The sequence below is a fragment of the Sorex fumeus genome, unplaced genomic scaffold (assembly GCF_029834395.1).
Source record: "Sorex fumeus unplaced genomic scaffold, SorFum_2.1 ptg000039l, whole genome shotgun sequence".
In the NCBI taxonomy this organism is placed as follows: Eukaryota; Metazoa; Chordata; class Mammalia; order Eulipotyphla; family Soricidae; genus Sorex; species Sorex fumeus.
In genome coordinates this window covers 25,438,602-25,460,444 of record NW_026606096.1, presented here as the reverse complement: position 1 = coordinate 25,460,444, position 21,843 = coordinate 25,438,602, and the positions used below count along the sequence as shown (strand labels likewise).

At 40.9% G+C, this 21,843-nt stretch overlaps 1 protein-coding gene across 2 annotated transcripts in view; it reads left to right on the top strand.

Moving 5' to 3' along the window:
* The first annotated feature begins 4,677 nt into the window (after window positions 1-4,677).
* The window catches only part of RBM46 (RNA binding motif protein 46), a 38,298-nt gene continuing 21,132 nt past the window's right edge, over window positions 4,678-21,843 (top strand). For both annotated transcript variants that reach the window (XM_056118957.1, XM_056118956.1), the window contains exons 1-4: window positions 4,678-4,749; window positions 13,830-13,991; window positions 14,849-15,316; window positions 15,763-16,545. In XM_056118957.1, coding sequence (XP_055974932.1) covers window positions 13,841-13,991; window positions 14,849-15,316; window positions 15,763-16,545 — 1,402 coding nt within the window. In that variant the 5' untranslated portion in view covers window positions 4,678-4,749; window positions 13,830-13,840. The remainder of the gene's footprint in view (window positions 4,750-13,829; window positions 13,992-14,848; window positions 15,317-15,762; window positions 16,546-21,843) is intronic.

Below are 21,843 nucleotides of genomic sequence, written 5' to 3'. Positions count from 1 at the left end.
GACGAGTTCTCATCAACAACAAAGTGTTTGAAATTTCATCTCACTATGACAAAGTTATACATTTACAAACAAATACATGTTTGTTTCCTGATGTTATGAATTAAGTATCTCTCAGAGGCACCAACTTCCCATTCATATAACACTATTTATAATGTTTTAAACAACGGGAGGACAAGATCTTAATGTTAACTAGCAGCTCTGACCATTCAGCAAAGAGTCACTTTATTTAACTCCTGTATTGAGAGCTTGATTATGCTCTCCCCCCCCCCCCCATATACAACATCAATATCGTGCTCATGAAAAGATCTCCAGAGTTACTTTAGAAAGCTCTCTCTTGGAAAGATAAATGTCAACCATGAGAGCTAAATTTACTAGAGATAAGGGTATCAGGGACGCTGTCTCATTTGCCAAGGTGTCAAAAATCAGATGGGCTGGTCACGTAATGAGATTTAAAGACGACCGCGGGACTAGAGCTGTTACCGACTGGATTCCACGGGATGTCAAAAGACCGCGTGGCCGCCCACCTACCAGATGGTCAGACTTCTTCGTGAAGATCATGAATGATTGGTTTGAGGCTCTTCATGTTCCCAGAGCGAACAGATGCCATTGGGCTACACTAGCACGCGACAGGTACAAATGGAGACGTTACTGGCGCCCGCTCAAGCAAACCGACGACTAACGGGAAGTTAAGTGATTAAGTGATAAGGGTACCACAGTATACTACTACAAAAGGGAAAAAATCCTCCCTACCTTAAGATCATCTTGGCGCCAATCTTCATATCCCAGAATCATGAAGAGCTCAAGTTCATCTGGCAGGTGCAAACTCTCTTGCTGAGGAAGGAAGAGTCAGTGAGTTGAAACAATAACCCAGGTACTCTTATTCATTGGTGGTTCTCATTGCTTCTCCCCCCTTTGGGAATTCGTATTTCAGGAAGTATTTTTTAATGTCTAATTTAATGACTTCAATCTAATAGCCTACATTTTATATGGAGGGGGGAAAGCCCATCTATATGGTATCCTGACTTTAACCATCCATACTTGCTTTTCCCTTCCAACTTTTATTAACTAATTCTTCCATGTTCTATGGTTAATGTTTTCCTGAGGCTTGCAGAATTTCTTTTTTCTTTCTCAAATAAACAAACATCTGTCAATGTTTGACTTCTTTTCAGTCAAATCCATCTCAACATAAATGTTCTCCTTTCGGCAGCTCAGATAGAGAAGGGAGCACCAAATAAAGGGTGTTTGGAGGATCCTCCCAGGAGGGGAGATGCATGTTGAAAGTAGACTATGGACTGAACATGTTTGCCACTCAATGCCTCTTTTGCAGACCACAACACCCAAAAGGAGAGAGAGAACAAAAGAGAATGCCATGCCACAGAGGCAGGGTGGGATGGGGAGGATGGGGGTGGGAGGGATATTAACCATGGTGGTGGAAAATGGGCACTGGTGGAGGGATGGGTGTTTGATCATTGTATAATCAAAACCCAAGCACAAAAAATTTGTAAATCTACAAGTGTACCTCATGGTGTTTCACTAATAAAAATTAAAAAAAAATGTTCTCCTTTCTCCTAATTCATTTGGGTCACTTTCTCCCAGAAATAAACTTGTAGCAAATTTATAATAATACCATACTTGGGATTATTGAAATATTTGGGATTATTGAAAAGAAATTCTAGTTTCCTAGTAATCTTGAGAAGGAATTTAATAGACAATTTCTTTATTTTTATATGCATATGATATAAATTGTATTGAATTTGAAAAATACAACTGTTAATAACAAAATGAAAGATTTAGAGTAATCTGACTTCAAGGAGTAAGTACTGGAAGAGTGGGAGGTCTTTCCTGAGAGCTTGATTATGTGGGGATAATGGTAGATAGGGGGATTGGACAATATCCAGCGGTGCGCAGGGGATATCCTTCCCTTGGTGCTCAGGAGTGACTCCAGGGGCTACTTGGGATCAGCCCCAAACAAGGCAAGTACCTTGCACCTTGTTCTGTCTATCCAGTCTTGGGTTTTTTAAAACGTTGTTTTTATCTAACAAAAGGTTATATACTATAAATATAATGCATATTGATAACGCTTGGTGTGTGTTATTTTCTTTATATTGGGGGGCTATAGGAGGAAAAGAGAAAACAGAAAAAGAATAACTGGAATAGGGTACTTCCAAGAACGTTTCCTTTTGCACTCCATGAGGCAACATCTCCCCCTAGTGACCATTTACGATTACTACAGCAGCTTCTCCGAAAAGTTGTTTTAAACTTTTCTACACGTATCTAATATAGATCCAGCTAGGTTAACGTTAAACATGTATATTCAGAATTATCGGGGAGTGAGAAGACACCAATATTAAAATAATAAATATACTAATCTATCTGATAGAAAAATGATGGCAGTTTTGATTTTGGGGAGTAATAGGGTTGCTCCCCAAAGCAAAGCTCAGGAGGGCCTGGGATCAAACTTGCGAAGGGAGACAGTTCAATACTCAGCTAGCAATGGGCGGGGCACACCAGGGAGAGGCAGCATGCAGTACCAGGATGGAATTCCACACCTCAAATGCAAACCACACATTTGCAGCCCTTTGAGCTATCTCTCCCACGTTCCTCATGTCTCCCACTTCTTATTGGAAAGAATAGGACTGGTTTTTGAAAATGAAATTGGTATATTCTATCAGTCTAGACTAGCTAGTTGCTTTGATTTGAATGCAAATAGCATATGTGAGAGTAGTACTCATGGACAGAATTAAATGAACTAATATGTGGAACACCCCTTAGCTTTGTTTCCGAGACATACTAAGCACAGCATTTGTTACTATGATCACCTAGCTTTCAGAGATCCTATTTAAACTGGACTGGGCTCTGAGAAATTAACTTGTCCAAGATGACACGTCAATAAAATTCATAGTTTGAGCTCACATGTCAGACTCCTAAGTCCTTGCTAACTCCTCACTGTTGGAACATGTCACTTCACAAAATTTTAAGCTGCCATTGCTGCTTCAGACACATGGAGACGGACATCATCAGGTAGTGTGGAAGACAGCATGCTGAGCTTGAGAATGTGCGGCATCTGTGTTATTGGGTAACCTGTTGGAGTGTCTACTCAGGATATCAAGATCTGAAGCAACTACCGTGAGCCAAGAATCATTCCTTGTTTTTTTGCCATTTAATCTTGAGCTAATTTAGCATTCTCTTCCTTCCTTCCTTCCTTCCTTCCTTCCTTCCTTCCTTCCCCTCTTTCTTTCTTTCTTTCTTTCTTTCTTTCTTTCTTTCTCTTTCTTCCTTTCTTTCCTTTCTCTCTTCTCCCTCCCTCCGTCCCTCCCTCCGTCCCTCCCTCCCTTCCTTCCTCTATTCTCCTTTTCCTTCCTTTCTTCTTCCTTCCTTCCTTCCTTCCTTCCTTCCTTCCGTTTATCTCTCCTCTTTTCTCTCTTCTCATTCCTTCTCTTTCCTTTCTTCCCTTTCTCTTTCCTCTTCTTTCTTTCTTTCTCTTTCTTTCTCTTTCTTTCTTTCTTTCTTTCTTTCTCTTTCTTTCCTCTTTCTTTTCTCCCTTCTCCCTCCCTCCCTCCTTTCTTCCCTCCTTCCCTCCCTCCCTCCCTCCCTTCCTTCCTTCCTTCCTTCCTTCCTTCCTTCCTTCCTTCCTTCCTTCTTCTTTCTTTTCTTCCTCCTCTCTCTCTTTCTCTCTCTCACACACACATCCAGGAGTGCTCAGTTTACTCCTATATCTATGCTCAGGGACCACTCCTGGCAGGGTTCCAAAGCCAGTGTCCCTCCGACTATACTTTCACTCCAGCTGCCATAACTATTTTTCAAAGGAAGCCCAACTCGAGATACATTGTGCTTAATGCCACAACCTTATCTGTGACAGTTGGTTTTGTCGAGTGAGTGAATAGCTCCATCACTGCCCGCTCGGTGTCTCCCCAAATTGTCGAGTGGTAAAATCAAGCCTGGTCAGTAGGCTTGATCCAGTCTAGTGTAGGTATTCGAACTACTTCGTCTTTACCTTCAAGTGTGATTTGCATGTCGGTTTTCCACCTGCGCCACCCCCCCCCCCCCAGCATTAATTTTAACAGCTCGACTTAGTACATATGGTTATCTGGCACCTGACTTGCCATTTAGGACCTGCAAACTCCACCAGATACGAAAAAACACTGAAAACTGCATCGAAAGTACCTTCCAAGCTAAGGATGTGAATTCAAATTCTAGCCTAGTTTTATTATGCAGGATGTGAGTTCGAATTCTAGCCTAGTTTTTTTTTTTAAATGATCGAGGTTCTGTGATTTACAACACACAGATGATATCTCAAGCACATCATTCCAACCTGGACTAGTTTTCTATTTTTTTTCCAACGACGTAGGCTTCTTCTTTGATTTTTTTCACGCCAGGCCTCCCACCGGACCCGCCCCCCAACTGGCCCTCCACGTCCCAATTGGCTCACGAGCCGCCACTCCAAGGGCTGACCCACCGCTCCCGGGAGCCTCCGGGGCGCTAAACCTTGAGCCCGCCCCTCCCGGCCGGGACCGGCCTCCGATTGGCCGAGGCGCGAGTCCGCGTGGGGCCGCCTGGCCCGGGGCGCGCGGCGCCCACTGGGAGCCCGACCCGGGCGCGAGGACAGCGCGTGCTTCTCCCGGTGGGCGCCCCACCCCCACCCCACCCCACCCCCTCCAGCCGCCCGGCTCCCGGCCCCCCGAAACGGTGGCGGCGGTTTGTGGTCGTTGGTCCCGGGGCTTTTGGAGTAACACGACGAGACCCGAAGGGGTGAGGAGGAGGCCGTGGGGGGCAGCGGGGTCACCGGCGAAGCGCGGCCGTAACGGCCGCCCGCAGCCCCCTCGGCGCCCCCTCACGTCAGACGCGCCGCCGGGGGGGACCCTCGCCTCGCTCGGGGGCGGCCGCGTCCCGTCGAGCTGCGGGAGGGTCGCAGGGGGGCGGGGAGGAGAGTGTGTGTGTGTGTGTGGGGGCTGTCTCCTGAGCAGGGGGCGTCAGTGTGAGTGTGTGTGTGTGTGTGTGTGGTGTATGTGATGTGTGTGGTGTGTGTGCGTGTGTGGTGTGTCGGTGTGTGGTGTGGTGTGTGTGGGGGGGCGTCGCGAGGGGGCGCGCCGAGCGGGCCGCGGCGGCCGTCCGTCCGTCTGTCCGTCCGTCTGTCGCTCTCGTCGTTGTCGTCGTCGTTGTCGGGGGGGTGGGAGGGGTGGGGGGGCAGCTCCTTCCGTCCGTCCGTCCGTCCTTCCGCCCCGCGGCGCCCGGCCCCCCTCGCCGCCCGATTTCCGCTCTCCCCGCCGCCTTCCGGCCGCGTCCCACCTGCCGCCCTCCCTGTTGCGCCCCGCACACGCCGCCGCCGCCGCCTCCGCCGCCGCCGTCGAACCGCGCGGGCCGAGCGGCTGATGTGGGGCCCGTGGGCGCCGCCGCCCGGGCTGGCCCGGCTGCCGGGTGAGACTGAGCGAGGCCGTCGTGGCGGTTTAGAAAAAAAAATTGTTTTTTTTCCTTACTGGGGCCCGGGGGGGGGGGGGTGGTGGCGTGTGTGTGGGTGTGGGGGGGGTGTGGGTGGGTGGCGGGGAGAGGGGGTGGGGGAGGGGAACAAACTGGAACTTTCCTTGGCCTTGAATTCTTGATGGGTCGCTCGCTCTTGGCCACCCCCCCCCCCCCCCCCTTTATGGCCCCTTCTTGCACGGAGGTTTTGAAGAGCGGCGGTTGCGGGTTGCTGGGGGGCTTCTTGGGTGGGGGGAGGTGGACAGGGGGTGGACCCCGCGGTCCCCTGGACGCCCGTGAACGCCCACCGACGCGCCGTCTGGTGGCCGGGCGTCCCCTCGTGGCGGTGACTGGTTCGTCACACAGGGTTGCTCGGGGGTCTTCAGTAGAGATTTGCCTTGCGCTTTGCGCTTGGGAGCGGTTAGCACCCCCCCTCCGTCTCCCAGGCGCCCCCCCCACCCCCGGTCTCCCAGGCCTTTGCCTTCTGGGGGGGGGGGGGGAGTGGGCTCCACTCTTGGCCGCGGGTGGTGGCTGCACGCGGAGTTTTCAAGCAGGTTTAAGAAACGTGTCTTTGTTATGTAAGCGCCCCGCAAAGCGTTTTCTACTGTGAGTCCCGGCAGCGTGGTCCCCAGCTGCTCCGGGCTGGCTGCCAAGCTTACACGCCCCTCCCCGCTCTCTGGCTCTGGCTTTGGGTTCGCTTTGGGTTCCAGGAAGGTGTTAGAACCTGCAAGCCGGAGCCTCTGGTAGTGCATGAGTGGGCGAACGCGTCAACTCGCGTGGGTAAGAGGTTTGTCCTTCTGTAGGTCCGGGGAAGAGTTTTTATTTCCCAGAGCCACGGCTTTGTGTGTTTTGAGTTTGACCAGCATCCTGAAAAGGAGCTGTTTTTCTTTTTCTTCCTTTTTTTTTTTTTGCTTTTTGGGCCACACCCGGCGATGCACAGGGGTTACTCTTGGCTCTGCACTCAGGAATCACCCCTGGTGATGCTCGGGGGACCATATGAGATGCTGGGAATCGAACCTGGGTCAGCCATGTTGACTGCGTGCAAGGCAAACGTCCTACCCACCGTGCTATCGCTCCAGCCCAGGGGCTGTTTTTCAGAGTTAAAGCTTCTTACGGATCTGAGTATTGGGCACGTTTCTAGGAGCGAGCTCACTTACAGCAGTGTGCCTGAGATTGCTGTTGGTGCAGCCCTTTGCAGTGCTGTCATTTTTTTTACGTAAGACACTCTTCTGTTCATTTCTACTCAAGAGGGTGACGTAGTAGTCTTGAGCATCATTGGGGTAAGATCACAAACCATCGACATTAGAAAATGAATATATGTGACCCTGGATCTCTGATGAGGTAAGACCTAGAAGCAGCAAAATATGCCCGGTTTATGGATCGAAGTTCAGCGTCTCATTATTAGTGGTCTCATTTTGGTTAAGAAGCTTGGTGTTCGCCTAGGGAGGTTACGTGAACGGAAATGGAGTCACTGCAAAATCTGTCCAAGTGTGCATATTATCACTGGATATTGTTTCTCCTGTTTTATTATTTTTTAACCCGATGGTTGGCAAGGCAAGAAAATGAGAGAAAAATCATTTAAAATTTGAAGTCAGATTATTGAATACCTTATGTAAGGTATATACTGTGCTGTGGTTATGTATGAGAATTTTGATTCTCTTGTGTATGACTTTATTCTGAGTTCAGATAATTACACTTTTGTGTTGAAAATATTTTTAAAAAATATTACTAGTTCTTAAAATAGTTTAAATTTTAAGTCTTTTCCAAATTTAAACCTGCCAGTATATGCATTTTTTTTTTTAGGCTACATCTGGCAGTCCTCTCGGCTTATTTCTGGGTCTTTGCTCAGGAATCACTCCTGGCTGGGCTCAGGGGACCATATAAGGTGCTAGGGATTGAATCCGGTTGGATGCATGCCAGGCAAGAATCTAGTCTCAAAATGGAGACGTTACTGGGCCCGCTTGAGCAAATCCATGAACAACGGGAGGACAGTCTTTGCATATGTATCCAACCCTTAGCCTGCCACTGTGTTCAGTTTTCTAGTTACTATTTTTTAAAAAAATAGCTCAAAATTTTAAGTCTGTTTTACCATTCACATTATTATTAGAATCTGTAGAACTAGTAAAAAGGTTTTACCAAAATTACTTTACTTCTGGAACTAAAATATGCTCCCACTCTTTAAAGTGGAATTGAGGATGAAGAGTTAGTATGGTGTGGACTCCACCCCTATTAGATCCCTTGCACCACATATAGTCCCTCAAGGTGTGTCCCAGCCCCCCCCATAATAGTTAATAAAGAAAATCAAACTGATTTAAAAATACTTTATTTCAAATAAAAATTGCCCATGAAATTTTGATTAATCACTATTTTTCCAGTCATGTTGCTATTGTGCAGACTTTGAATACAACGAATTGCCACTAAACACCACTCCCCCCTTGACCTGCCAACCATGGCCCTGCGTTTCTTCCTCAGCAACAACTAAAATAAAAAATTACGAAATTTAATGCCATGTAATTTAATGAGTGCCCTAAAAGAGCTAATGTACTATCTAAAAAAGTGTTTTGATATCTTAATTTTTTCACTATTAGAGTCCTTTTTTTAAAAAAAACATACTAAATTTTACAAAATGTTCATCTTATCAGGTTCATAAAATACAATTAGTCCTCAACATTGTGGCTTAGATTCTTGTACACTGGGAGTTTTAAATGAAATTATTTGCAGAGAAAGAAGTTTTTGAATAATATTGACTGCTGGGGTTTCTGTTTTCTCAGTCTTGTGAGGAAATGCTTTACAGCAGTAACTGAACACCTACTGCAATTCAGAAGATGGGTTTGATGTAATATGATGTACTTTCATTCTTTTTTGGGTCACGCAAGACAGTACTCAGGGCTTTCTCCTGGCTCTGCACCCAGAGATCACTTCTGGCAGGCTTGGGGGACCATATGGGGTGCAGGATCAAATCCTGGTCGGCAGCCTTAACCTGCTGTTACTATTGCTCTGGCCCCCTATGAAGTAATTTCTTTAGAGAAATTGTATTGTACCTAGCTAAAACTTTATTTTCTCTCTATATTTTGTACTTTATTTATTTTTTTGTTTGTTTTTGGGTCACTCCCGGCGATACTCAGGGGTTGAATTACTCCTGGTGGTGCTCAGGGGACCATATGGGATGCTGGGATTCTAACCGGGTCGGCCACGTGCAAGGCAAATGCCCTACCCGCTATGCTATTGCTCCAGCCCCTATTTTGTACTTTAAAGACAGTACAAATTTATTAAAGTTTATGTTTACTGATTTGCAGAATTTAATATTAATGAAGATATGTAAAGCTAAAGGGCTTTTACTTCAAGTGGGTTACACACCAATGAGCAACCCTTTAGGAGGAAACAGGAATTTTCCTGCAGAACCCAGGAGGTGGAGGTGCCGGGGATTGAACCTGGGCCATCATACATGCTAAACATGCCTGCTCTACCACTGAGCTACACTCTTGGGGCCAAAGAGAGATAGCACAGAGGGTGCTATCTCTATCTATCTTGCCTTGCCTACAGCTCTGCTTGGTTTGATCCCTGGCATTGCCAGAAGTGATCCCTGATTGTGAACCAGGATGAAGCCCTGGATACTGCTGGGTGTGGTCCAGAAACTAAAACCACCGCCACCAAAAGCTCCCAAATCTAAAGCTAAACATTTGATTTAAATTGTCACTTACCTATCCCATGATTAGCTATGCTGTTTTGACCTACTTTTATAACAGTTTTGTTTTTACTTATACTTTTGAACCTAAGCTGGAAAGAAATCTTTTAAAGTTCAGGCTTACTAAAAAATAAAAAATTAAAAAAAAGATTCAATTGTGGAAACTGGAGTTTATATGCTGCACAACAATTTTAAGTTTACCCTTCTTGCCTCTGTTTTGCTATTTGTCATTCTCTTATTGAGTACTCATTTTTTTCTTAGATGGATTCCTTAGGTCAACAGGGTAAGGAAAAACAGCTTATAGGATGATTTGGCGTATATACCACAGTTGAAAATGGTAGAGGTTTAATTAAGCCTGCAAACTTCTGTTGGTATGTCAGATTTGTCACAATGTCTAAGACTGCTATGCTTCCCAGAGATTTTGGTCATTTTCAGATATAGTCTGGAATTTTTAGAATGAATATGAAAATACTGTTTTTCTGCATTAAGTTTGATTTATAATTCTTTGACTTTTTTGAATTCTAGATCTTTTAGAAATTTGGTTAAATTACAGTGCTAGATATGTTAAAAAATTCTATTTCTTGTTTTGGGGTTAAACCTGGATGGTGTTTGGGGACTGCTCGCAGCTCTGTGCTCAGGAGTTTGCACTTGGCAGTTTTCAAGGGACCACACAGTTCCAGGGATTTGGGTCTCTTGCATGTGATCTGCCAATTGAGCTATTGTCCTGGTTCAATTTTTAAACCTAATTGTGCTTGAGATATGTTATATTGTTTGGCAAGTTTCTTTTTTAAATGAACCAGGATTAGTTTAGTTTCTAGTAGTTTTCTAGTTAAAAGAGGTTTTTTGTATATTGCATTTTGGGGACATACCTAGCAATGCTCAGGGACTATTTCTGACTTTCTGAGCAGGGACGACTTATGGTGATGCTTGGGGGAACTATATGTGGGGCCAGGGATGGAACCTGAGTTAGCCATATATAAGCTAAGTACTTCATACTTTCCTCCTTTTATATCTCTCATCCTCCCTACCCCCCTTTATGGTGCAAGGAATGAAAATTCAGGGTATTAATATATGTGAAGCATGTGCTAGAGCACTGAGCACTCAGTACCTAATGTGACCTGTTACACAAAGACATATCCAATTTGAATTCTGATCTTGTTCTGATATCTGTTAACCCTCACTTTCCTTATCTCTATATTCTCATATTATTGATCAAGCTAAAACTCCCTGACTTCTCTGGTCATCCATATCTATCCGAGAAAATTCTGTAGACTGTCCTTTCAGACGATATTATTAAGAGACTGCCCCTTTTAGTCTTCACTGTAGCCTCTTTGATATGTACCAGGATTCTACTTTTACTTTTGAACCTGAGCTGGAAAGGTTCATCATCTCCATCTGTATTATAGCCATCCAGCTGGTCTTCCACGAACTTCTCCACATGATATCCAGATGATACTTTTTAAAATGAGTAATTGTGCTCACAACTTTAAAATGGAAAAAGCAAAACCTAAAATCCTTCCTTAATTACAAGGCTTTCGTGATGCAGCTTCTGCAACCTGTTGACCATATTTCCCTTTGTCCTGTGGCTCATACAGGTCTTCCGTGCCATGTTTATTTCTCTCATTGGGCCTTTGTCCTCATTCTCCCTTTGTGTGAACTGGATTTCTGCGGTCACTGCATGACACAGTTCCCCCGAGTTTTGACTCAAGCTTTGTGGTATTCTGGCTAGCCTTTTGAAGACTGTGCCCTGACTCCTGTCATCCGCTACCTCCAACGTACCCTATTTCCTTTTTGCATATCCCAACCTCTACATTCTAGCATGCATTATTTTATTATTTTTATCACTTGTCTTCTAGTGGAGTATAAGCATGCAGGGAAGAGTTGAGTATTTCATTTAAGAATACAGATCAGATCTAAGGAAGAGTGCCAGCATACAAATTGATACAAATTGAGACTTCACAGACGTTTATTGAACAAATGAGCGAATTTGAGTTTGAAAGTTCCTGGTCCACAGTTTGTGTTTTTCTTGTTTTATTAAACATTTTGCTAATTGATTTATTAGAAAACATGACTATCTAGACATACCTGAATTGGATGTTTTATTGGATTAATAAATTCAGATAAATTCATTTCTAGTATTTAGGTACAAAATCATATTTTAATTTTAAAGTTGAAATCCAACAACATGTAGGCCAAAATTCTTATTGTTCTCTTTTTAGAGCTAAAATTAAGTCTGTGACAGATTAAAAATGTGCCTAAATGTCATAAGCAGTAAGAGTCAAGTTTGGCCTCTGAGAAATCTTTGAAGGACCTGGGTTTGTACTTAACCATGACTCCATATTGGGTTTGTGACTCCATATTGCTCTTTTATTTTGGGGGATTAAACTTTTTATTAAGTGTGCTGTAGATAATTTTCCCTGTTTGTAATTTTCTGTCTTATTTTTGTGGTGTTTTATGATACCAGTCTTCAAAAATAGTCTATTTATACAGTAAGTATAATCTAGTAATACTTTTTATAAAGCATTTTTATTTTTCAGAAGAGAATTCTTGATTATAAGATTAAAAATACTCATTTCCCCCCTTTGTTTTGATTTTTAGTAGAGGCTTAAGTTAGCCAGAGGTATACTTGACAGTACCTGGAGTGCAACATGGGGAATTTGTTTGATGGCGACAGGACAGGAATCTTGAGCAATAATGAAGAATCTAACACTAATTCAAATAATAGTTCAGAGCTGGCTTTGGGGATGGACAGAAAAAGGTTGATATCAGGAGATAGAGTTCAAATATCTGTGAGTCAAAGAAAGGAGTCTAAGTTAAGTTCTACTTCACTGTGGAGAAGGGTGTAGCATTTCTTGGTTAAATGGGTGAATTGATGGGAGAGAAGTAGGATAAAACAGGAAAAATGGTAGAAGATAAAATGAATTCATATTTGCATCGCTCCAGCCCGGCTGGAGCGATAGCACAGCGGGTAGGGCGATCGCCTTACAAGCGGCCAACATGGCCGACCCGAGTTCGATTCCTCCGCCCCTCTCCGAGAGCCCGGCAAGCTACCGAGAGTATTCGATATGCCAGACACAGTAACAACAAAGTCTCCAATGGAGACGTTACTGGGCCCGCTCGAGCAAATCGACGATCAACGGGAGGGCCTTTAGGGCCTTTATTTGCATATGTTTGATTCAGGATGCTTATGGACACCTTATTCTCAACACTAATACTCATTAGGAAGTTTGATTAAAGAGTCTTAGATTAAGAAACAGCACTCTAGCACTGTCCTCCTGTTCATCCGATATGCTTGAGTGAGCCCAGTAATGTCTCCATTGTGAGACTTGTTGTTACTGTGTTTGGCATATCGATTATGTCACGGGTAGCTTGCCAGGCTTTGCCGTGCGGGCTAGATACTCTCAGCTGGACCAGCCGCACGCAAGGCAAATGCCCCACAGCTGTGCTATGGGCTGATAAATTTGGGGAAATAAAGAGGATGGCAGGTAGTAACTATAAATGTACAAGATATTTTACTGCCCGGTTTCTATTGAATTATTTCTTTCATGAAAGCTGCTTATGAGCAAATCTATATATGGAAGAGTTTGTATGAAATGGATATGTTAGTGGTTCTTTTTTTTGTCATTCAGAAAAATTCAGGGCATTCTAAAACTAAAAAGCGCTTTAGAGTCACTTTTAGATCCATCAGTTTATAGATTCTAAGTTTCCATTTGTGAAAGAGCTTCTCTGTTTCTTGAGAGACTTTTAAGATAATGTTCCTAAAATGATTTTCTTGTCAGGAGAGGATATTTGAAGTCAAGCTGACCTGGACAGCATTTCTTCACTTTTCGGCTCTGAGATTTTTTTGATAATGCAGTTTCTCTTTGTTAGTCTCAGGTTTTCATCTGAGGAAATAACTTTCTTTTAGTAAGGTTGAGACACCCTTCCAGTAGTTGTAGCGATCAGAGGTAATGGTGAGAAATTTCCTGACCTTTATAACTCAGGACTATTATTCTCAGCTTATTTTTCTCTGGTGTCACAGTTTTGCTTTGGAAAAAAAATACTATAAAAATACATTGGGTATCTGGATTCTAAATTATAGTACTTGAGGATGTTGAAACATTTGAAAAGTTCAGCATGGTAATGTTTGTGAATAATTTTAACCAAAAGATGAAAAGAATCTTAGGAGTTTTGTTGCTTTTTTAAATACCAGTTAACCAACTTAACAATCTTAAAAACTGACAGGCAAGCTTTCTTCCTGTATTTTATAGATTAGGAAATTGAGATCCCTAAGGCTAAGAAGCTGTTCAAAACTATTTAGATGCTAAGTGAAAAGAAAATTGAATGGAGGCAGCCTAGCTCCAGAGCCGCTAGCTGACTTGAGTACTAGTACTGCATATGTGAAAAGGGTATGCTTGTGGCTGTTTTTTTCTTATTCAGAGAAATTCAGGTATTCTAAAACTAAGAAGAACTTCAGAGTCTCATACTTTTTGGCTCCATTGATATGCCTGGAGTGGCAGTTTCTTTGGTAATGTTCCCAGTATTCCCTCCTCCCCCGCCAGGCGGATTCCCTTTTACTCTTTCTTCTTTAGGGTGTTGTGATCCCCCATTTTAGCAGCCCCAGTTGTCCTTGGTTTTTTGCAACTCCAATGTCTTGTAGATTGCTGGTGTTCCATGTTACAGCTAAAAATCTTTAAATTTTTGGTTTTAGGAATAGCAACCATGAATGAAGAAAATTTAGACGGAACAAATGGATGTAGTAAAGTTCGAACTGGTACTCAGAATGAGGCAGCTTTACTTGCTTTGATGGAAAAGACTGGTTACAGCATGGTTCAAGAAAATGGGCAAAGGAAATTTGGTGGTCCTCCTCCAGGTGAGGATTTGTTTTTGTTCTTTTAAAAATTGAGTCGCTTAATGTAGTCATTTATATTTATAGGAGGATAGTTGTCCCAGACAGTAGCTCCTTCCATGTGAAATTTAAAAAATCATTTTAACAATTGTGAAGGGAAGGAAATAGATTATATGAAATATGTATATCTTACTCTTCCATTTTTTTAAAAAAAAACCTTACTCATTTAAAAAAAGCAAAATCAAAATCTTACTTTTTAGGGGAAATTGTTTTGTACGGTATTGAAGTGAGCAGTGAGGAGTGAGAGGGGCAGGAGAGAGGTGATGGTGGTGGTAGTGGTAGTGGTGAATAAAATAGAAGGATAAACAGATAAATGGACTAAATGTTTAGTTTTCCATAAGTAACTGGGAAAATTCTTTGCTCAAATTCCTCCAGTTAGTTTTTTGATAAACTCGGAGTAAAATCTTTACTGTAGCAAATAGTCTATTAATAGCTATATCACCTGACAGTTTTCTTTCCATAAATACTCATGGTGGTATAGGTCTTTGTGCTTTGTGTTGTTCTAACCTAAGTGTTTTCTTCTTATGTATTCTTGAGACTCATTCTCTCACCTAAAGTATATTCAGAGATTTGCTAGACTGCCAGAAAATATCAGTCGTCTGTAGCTTTTTCTTCATAACACTTCATAGCTCCTTTTACTGTTAAATATAAACTTTATGAGGGAAGGGTTTTTTTGACCACTATTGTTTCCAACATTTAGCACTTGTATGGTACATAGAAGAAGCAGAGTAAATTTGTGGAATGAGGGAAAGAGTAATGAATGCAAAGAGTAAAGTATGCAAAAACTTAATTGCCTCTTCTTATTCATTATTGTCTTTTAGGTTGGGAAGGTCCACCTCCACCTAGAGGCTGTGAAGTCTTTGTAGGAAAAATACCTCGTGACATGTATGAAGATGAATTAGTTCCTGTATTTGAAAGAGCTGGCAAGATATATGAATTTCGACTTATGATGGAATTTAGTGGTGAAAATCGAGGTTATGCTTTTGTGATGTATACCACAAAAGAAGAAGCACAGTTGGCCATCAGAATTCTTAATAATTATGAGATTCGACCAGGGAAATTTATTGGTGTGTGTGTAAGCTTGGATAATTGTAGGTTATTTATTGGAGCTATTCCCAAAGAAAAGAAGAAGGAAGAAATTTTGGATGAAATGAAGAAAGTCACAGAAGGAGTTGTAGATGTCATTGTTTATCCAAGTGCAACTGATAAGACAAAAAATCGTGGTTTTGCTTTTGTTGAATATGAATCTCATAGAGCTGCAGCTATGGCTAGGAGAAAACTAATTCCAGGTAAATTTGTCCTTTTAAAAGACTTTTTCCCTATTGCCATTATTATAAATATGTAAAAATGACAGTTCCTCATAGATCAGTGTTACAGAAATATGTAATGCCTTAAAAAGGTAATAATTGATTCAATCTTAAAAGACAAATTGCTTTTACAAAATGAGTTATCACTTATAATACTTTATTGATTTGATACACATGTATTGTTTATTTTTTAAAAAATCTAAAGGATCCTTCAAATAAAGGTCTGTATTTGAAGAATATTTGAAGAACAAGTATTCTATTTGCTCCTAAAAATCTGCTAAAAGTTTTTTCTAGGTTTGCTTTAAACTTTTGGATGAATAGGAAACTAATTGATTTGTATCTGCATTCCTGACTCTTTGAGGATAATTTTACTTAAGAATTTTTTTCACTTTAATTTGTTTGTGAATACATTGGTTTTATTTTTACAGGAACATTCCAGCTGTGGGGCCATACCATTCAAGTAGATTGGGCTGATCCAGAGAAAGAGGTGGATGAGGAAACCATGCAAAGAGTTAAAGTTCTCTATGTAAGAAATTTAATGATTTCAACTACAGAGGAAACAATTAAAGCAGAGTTCAACAAGTTCAAACCTGGTGCAGTTGAGAGAGTAAAGAAACTTAGAGATTATGCATTTGTCCACTTTTTCAACCGAGAAGATGCTGTGGCTGCTATGTCTGTTATGAATGGAAAGTGCATTGATGGAGCAAGTATTGAAGTAACACTGGCAAAACCAGTAAACAAAGAAAATACGTGGAGGCAGCACCTTAATGGTCAAATTAGCCCAAATTCTGAAAACCTGATTGTATTTACTAACAAAGAAGAGAGCCACCCCAAAACTCTAGGCAAACCTCCAACTCTTCCAGCTCGTCTCAATGGCCAGCATAGCCCAAGCCCCCCTGAAATTGAAAGATGCACATATCCATTTTTTCCTGGAACAAAGCTTACGCCAATTAGTATGTATTCATTAAAATCCAATCATTTCAATTCTGCAGTAATGCATTTAGATTATTACTGCAACAAAAATAATTGGGCACCGCCAGAATATTATTTATATTCAACAACAAGTCAAGATGGAAAAGTACTCTTGGTATATAAAATAGTTATTCCGGCTATTGCAAATGGCTCCCAGAGCTACTTCATGCCAGACAAACTCTGCACTACATTAGAGGATGCAAAGGAACTAGCAGCCCAGTTTACATTGCTTCATTTGGGTGAGTTAAAAATTCTTTAATATTGGTTGTTGAATATGAAATTAGGAAATATTGGTTATTTTTAAGCTGTTTGTTTTGAATCCAGCATTAGTGGTGAGTATGTAACATCAGTTTGACCTCAGTTTAAGAAATTTTTGTAAAGCTATGTGAGACATCTGTGTAATCTTCATATAGTTTTTTGTTTTTAATATATTTAGTATTTCAAACATTACTTTCATAGGGGAAAATTTGGTTTTAATTTCCTTTGAGCTTACTTAAGAGATCATGATCTGGGTCATTTACTGCTTGACTAATTCTCATTTGGAATATACATTTCAAGTTACAAAATTTATTACATAAACCAAACTTTTAGAAAGTGCTTATATTTTTGGTGGTCTATAAAATAATGTTTTGAGGGGTGGGATACAGAGTTGATAAAATTAGAGGCAGTTTGCATGGCTATGTGTGGACATAGTCTTATGCTCACCAATCTGGAGATTTGTTATTATTACTCATGAAAGATAAAAAGTATCAGTGAGACGTTCATTGCCATTCTATTTTTTTAATTTGATGCTTTAAAAAGTTTCTTTGGGCCGGAGCGATAGTACAGCGGGTAGGGTATTTGCCTTGCATGCTGCTGCCAATTCCTGGCATCCCATATGGTCCCCCAAGCACCACTAGGAGTAACTCCTGAGTGCAGAGCCAGGAGTAATCCCTGAGCATCGCTGGGTGTGACCCAAATAGAAAAAAAAAGTTTCTTTAGAACATTTGAGGATGATTAAGAAAAGCTTTAGTCCTATGTTGACTCATTATTTATGTTAAGTATGTGGAAGAGAAGCACTGTCACTCTGCTATCACTCTGGTGTTTTCTTACTCCTGATAAGCTAAAACTGTTGTTAACCCTCTTTCTCTTAATTTGTCTTGTTCTAAGTTCACCTATAAATTTTAGTTGTTGGAATAATATTTATGATAAGAATAGTATGGGCTTAGGTGTATATGTGTGTGTGTGGTGTGGGGGGGATATACACACGTGTGTATGTGCCTTCAAAGTAGTGCTCACGGTACCTTAGGATCACTCCCAGAAAATCTTGACCAACTGTTTTGATTATAGTTCAGTAGCTTGAAGCTGTAGTGAACTGGGAAATTACGTGGCCCATCCCAATGGTTCTCAGAGGTCCCAAATAGTGTTTTTTTTAGGAGTTCCTAATAAAAAAAGTAAACTGTCCTTTTCCTCTCCTGTGACTGGAGAGATAGTACAGAGATTAAGGTTATTGCATCCTGCTGACCCCACTTCAAATTTCTGGTACTATATATATGGTTTCCTGGGAACTGCCACGGTTCACTCCTGAACACAGAGTCAAGAATAGCTCATGAACTCTGGTGAGTTGTACCCAAATGCCATCCCTTTTCCCCCACCAAAAAAAGGTAAAGATTTCCTTCTAAATATTAGATCATTGTTTCTTGATTTTAGTTAGTAAGCTCTTGGTTTGAAATTGATGTTATATGTTGGCAGAACCATAGTACTACAGTTTATGTGACTATTTAAAATTGTTATTCTCATATTCATTAATTAATTGAAGTAAAAATAAAAAATTGTCAAAAGGAAATTCATTATTATTTATTTATTTATTGCTTTTTGGGTCACACCTGGTGATGCACAGGGGTTACTCATAGCTCTGCACTCAGGAATTACCTACCCTGGGCAGTGCTCAGGGGACCATATGGGATGCTGGGAATCGAACCTGGGTCGACTGCGTGCAAGGCAAAATTGCCCTGCCCGGTGTGCTATTGCTTGAACCAAGGAAATTCATTATTTTAAAAGTTTCTTTCTGCCTTTTTCTGGCTGGGCTGGGAAATTCTCAGATTGGATGTGTAGGTGGCAAGAGTTCTGTGCTCAGGTCTGGAGATTAGGTGTTGCTGGAGCCATTAGGGAGGGCCACATCTGAGGGTGCTGGGGAGGGGGATGTGAGAACCATGTGGTGCTGGTGGTGGAACTTGGGGCCTCGAGCATGCCAAGCATGTGCTCTAACACTTTGGGAGTGTTTTCTTTATTGGTGGGGAGGTAGGGTAGGGGGGTGTTTTGAGGGGACTTCCAAACAGTGCTCAGGGATCCTGGAGGATTCTCAACAGTACTTGGATAACTGTGTGGGTTTGACTGTTCAGTGATTGAACCCAGGGTACTGGGCTGTAGCAGTATATAAAATACACACTTGTTTGACCATCATAATCCTCTACAGTACACGACTGTTTTTTAGGAGATTTTGATTTGGAGATCTTGTCAGAATTTTAGTGCAGAAAATAGAAGTTCCCTTCGAAGAAACTTAAATACTGCCCTCAGATTTTAGTTCGGGAGTATTTGGAGACTTGGCTTCTCTCTAATTTAATTTTAAAAGCACACAATAGAATCCTTCCATTTTTCTTGTAATGAAAGAAATTTAAGTTGCATATTGGGATAGAAAAAAATTAAGATTAGGATTCTTAGAGAAAATAAAGGATCAAGTTATTTTGGTGTGGAGTAAAGGTAAATTAATAGCCAAGAAAGGTTTCCCTGGAGACTTAGATATAATCTAACATATTGATACTGAAAATTTTCTATCCTGACATATTTCCCTTACAAAATAAACTGCTGAATCTTAAATATGTATTCTTAATTTATTTTATTAGGCTTTCTATTTGATATGATTCCTTTCATCTGGTTATTCCATAAATCTGATGCAGAATAACCACCACATTTAATATGGTACCAAAAGCACTGATTCTGTTATTAAGACATCATTGCTTGGGTACTCATATTTGTGTATAATTTCTAAAGAAAGTCCCTATTTGGATATGGTATTCCAAATTCAATTGAACTAAGTGAAATCTGGGCAACTTGCTTTAGTCATTTGTTGTAGATTTTATCAACTTTACGTCAGAGTTGGTTATAACAAAATGTTGAACAGATGTTTTACATAATCTGCTTCTGTTCCCCAGCAGAAATCACGATTAAGAGTTAGATATAAGCCAAAATTTTGAGTCAATACTGGAACTTTGGATGCAGAATATAAGGACTGAGTGAGGGCTTGTCTAGCACAGTAACAGAAACAATGTGATAACAGTTTATTTAGAGATAGTTGAGGAGAGAGACAAAATAAAAGGAAGTTAAAGATCAGAGGTGATGACTGCAGGAATCTTTGGTCAGAAAATGTCATATTCAGAGACTATTAAGGTAGGAACAGAAGCTGTTGACAACTAAGGGGTGACATGTCTCCACATGGCCCTTTAGAAATGACTGTAATATTGTAGCAGCATTTTACCCTTTTAATACTAGAACCTCTGGGGCTCACGAGATAACTTTCAAAGAGCTAGTGTGCATATTTTGTATGCAAGGGCCCATATTGGACCCCTGTCACCAAATGGTCTCCTAGGAGCAACTCCTGAACTCTGACTGGGGAAGTTAACACACTGCTGTGTGTGGCCCCCGAACCAAAAAAAAATTCAGAGTTTTTAAGGAGCCTTTTGGGGAGCAGTTTACTGGAGGTAAAGATCGTATTGGCTAGTTCAGGATTGGAAGTGGTCATTGTGATCTTGATGGTTGCTAAATATTTTCAAGAGCTAGGTTTTCCAGATCTTATTGGTTATTGGTTCATGGAGTTAAGCACTTAATATTCTGATTCTCTCTTTTTAAAAAAAATAATTTTAATTTCTAGACAGTGTATTGCTATGTTATTGATTTATTTTTACTATTTAAGATTTTCTTTGGGAATAATTACTTTGGGTATAATATTTAAAAAATTGTGCTTGCTAACTGTATATGACAGTTTTGGTCTTTTGTTTTTATTTTGGGGTGTCAGAACTTTTGCCTCTATGCTTAAGGATCACTCCTGGCTATGAACCATATGCTGAGTAGTGGATGGAACTAGAGTGAGCCACATTGAAGTCAATCGCTTTAACATCTGTACTATCTATGACTCTAACCCATTTAATTTTAATGGTATTTCAGGCATTATTTTCCAGTCTTACCTTGATGATTTCTGACTGTTATATTTAATTTCAGAGCTCTTTAAGAAAGCATTTTTAATTTCCACATTGTTTTTCGTATCCAATTTTCAAATTTGAAAAAAGTTACTTTACTTAAAATGACCATGGTTGGTGTTATAAGGCAAATAGTTTTTTCAAAATTGATAGAGCATGACTTAAAGGAGTGTTTGAAATCCATTTTCTTCCCAAAAGTCTTCTGAACTACATACATAGAACTTAAGGATAATCTAAAAATACTTGTCAGGAGGTGGGGAGGGACTTCTATTTAAAGTGAACTGTTATAAGCAAAATGCCCTTAAAGAAAACTGAAAATTAAGTAATATAGAACTGGACTCTTCCTATTTTTTCTACTTAAAATTAGAGATTGCCTTCATCTTCATAATGTCAGAGAATAATCTCTTGCCTCATTGGAAACTAATGATTGGACTGGCAGGATAAGAAATTCTAAATCGGGCCGGAATGATAGCACAGCAGGTAGGGCATTTGCCTTGCACGCGGCCAACCCGGGTTCGATTCCCAGCATCCTATATGGTGCCCTGCGCACTGCCAGGAGTAATTCCTGAGTGCATGAGCCAGGAGTAACCCCTGTGCATCACCGGGTGTGACCCAAAAAGAAAAAAAATTCTAAATCATTGTGTGTTTTCAGCATGCCGAAAACAGTAACAGTAAGTCTCACAATGGAGACGTTACTGGTGCCTACTCGAGCAAATCGATGAACCAATGGGAGGACAGTGCTCCAGACAGTGCTGCTTATATTTAAGAATCAGTAATAAGTGGCCTATTTAGTGGGCTTAGTAGATGGCATACAGAGTGAGGGCAAGAGAGATAGTCCTCATACTCAATGAAAAGAGATATTGTGGGTAAATCTTTCAAAATGTCTTTTCTATTTCATAATTTTTTATCTTTAAAATAATGAATTGAATTGTTAGTGTGAATAATTCTGCTCTCCTGATTTAGATTGTATTTTGAATCTTTCCAGTATTGGTACTGATTTCCCCTGAGTATTCTTGGCCAACTGGGCGTGGGACAGATAAGGGAAAGTCCTGGAGAGAGTTACAGCTTCGAAGTCCTGGACTGGATAGGAAGGAGGAGGCAGATTCAGTATGTGTTGATAATTTGTCTCATCTTTAATTAATTGGTTAACAGATCATTATAGGCAAATGACTTCTTTTTTTTTTTGTTTCAGTTTTCAGAATAGGAAATGCAAGTGATAGTTTTTTCATCTTTTACCTCCTAAAACTTTAAACTGGGTGAAGAACCTTTGTTACAAACTATTATGCTAGTTTTAATTTCATTTGA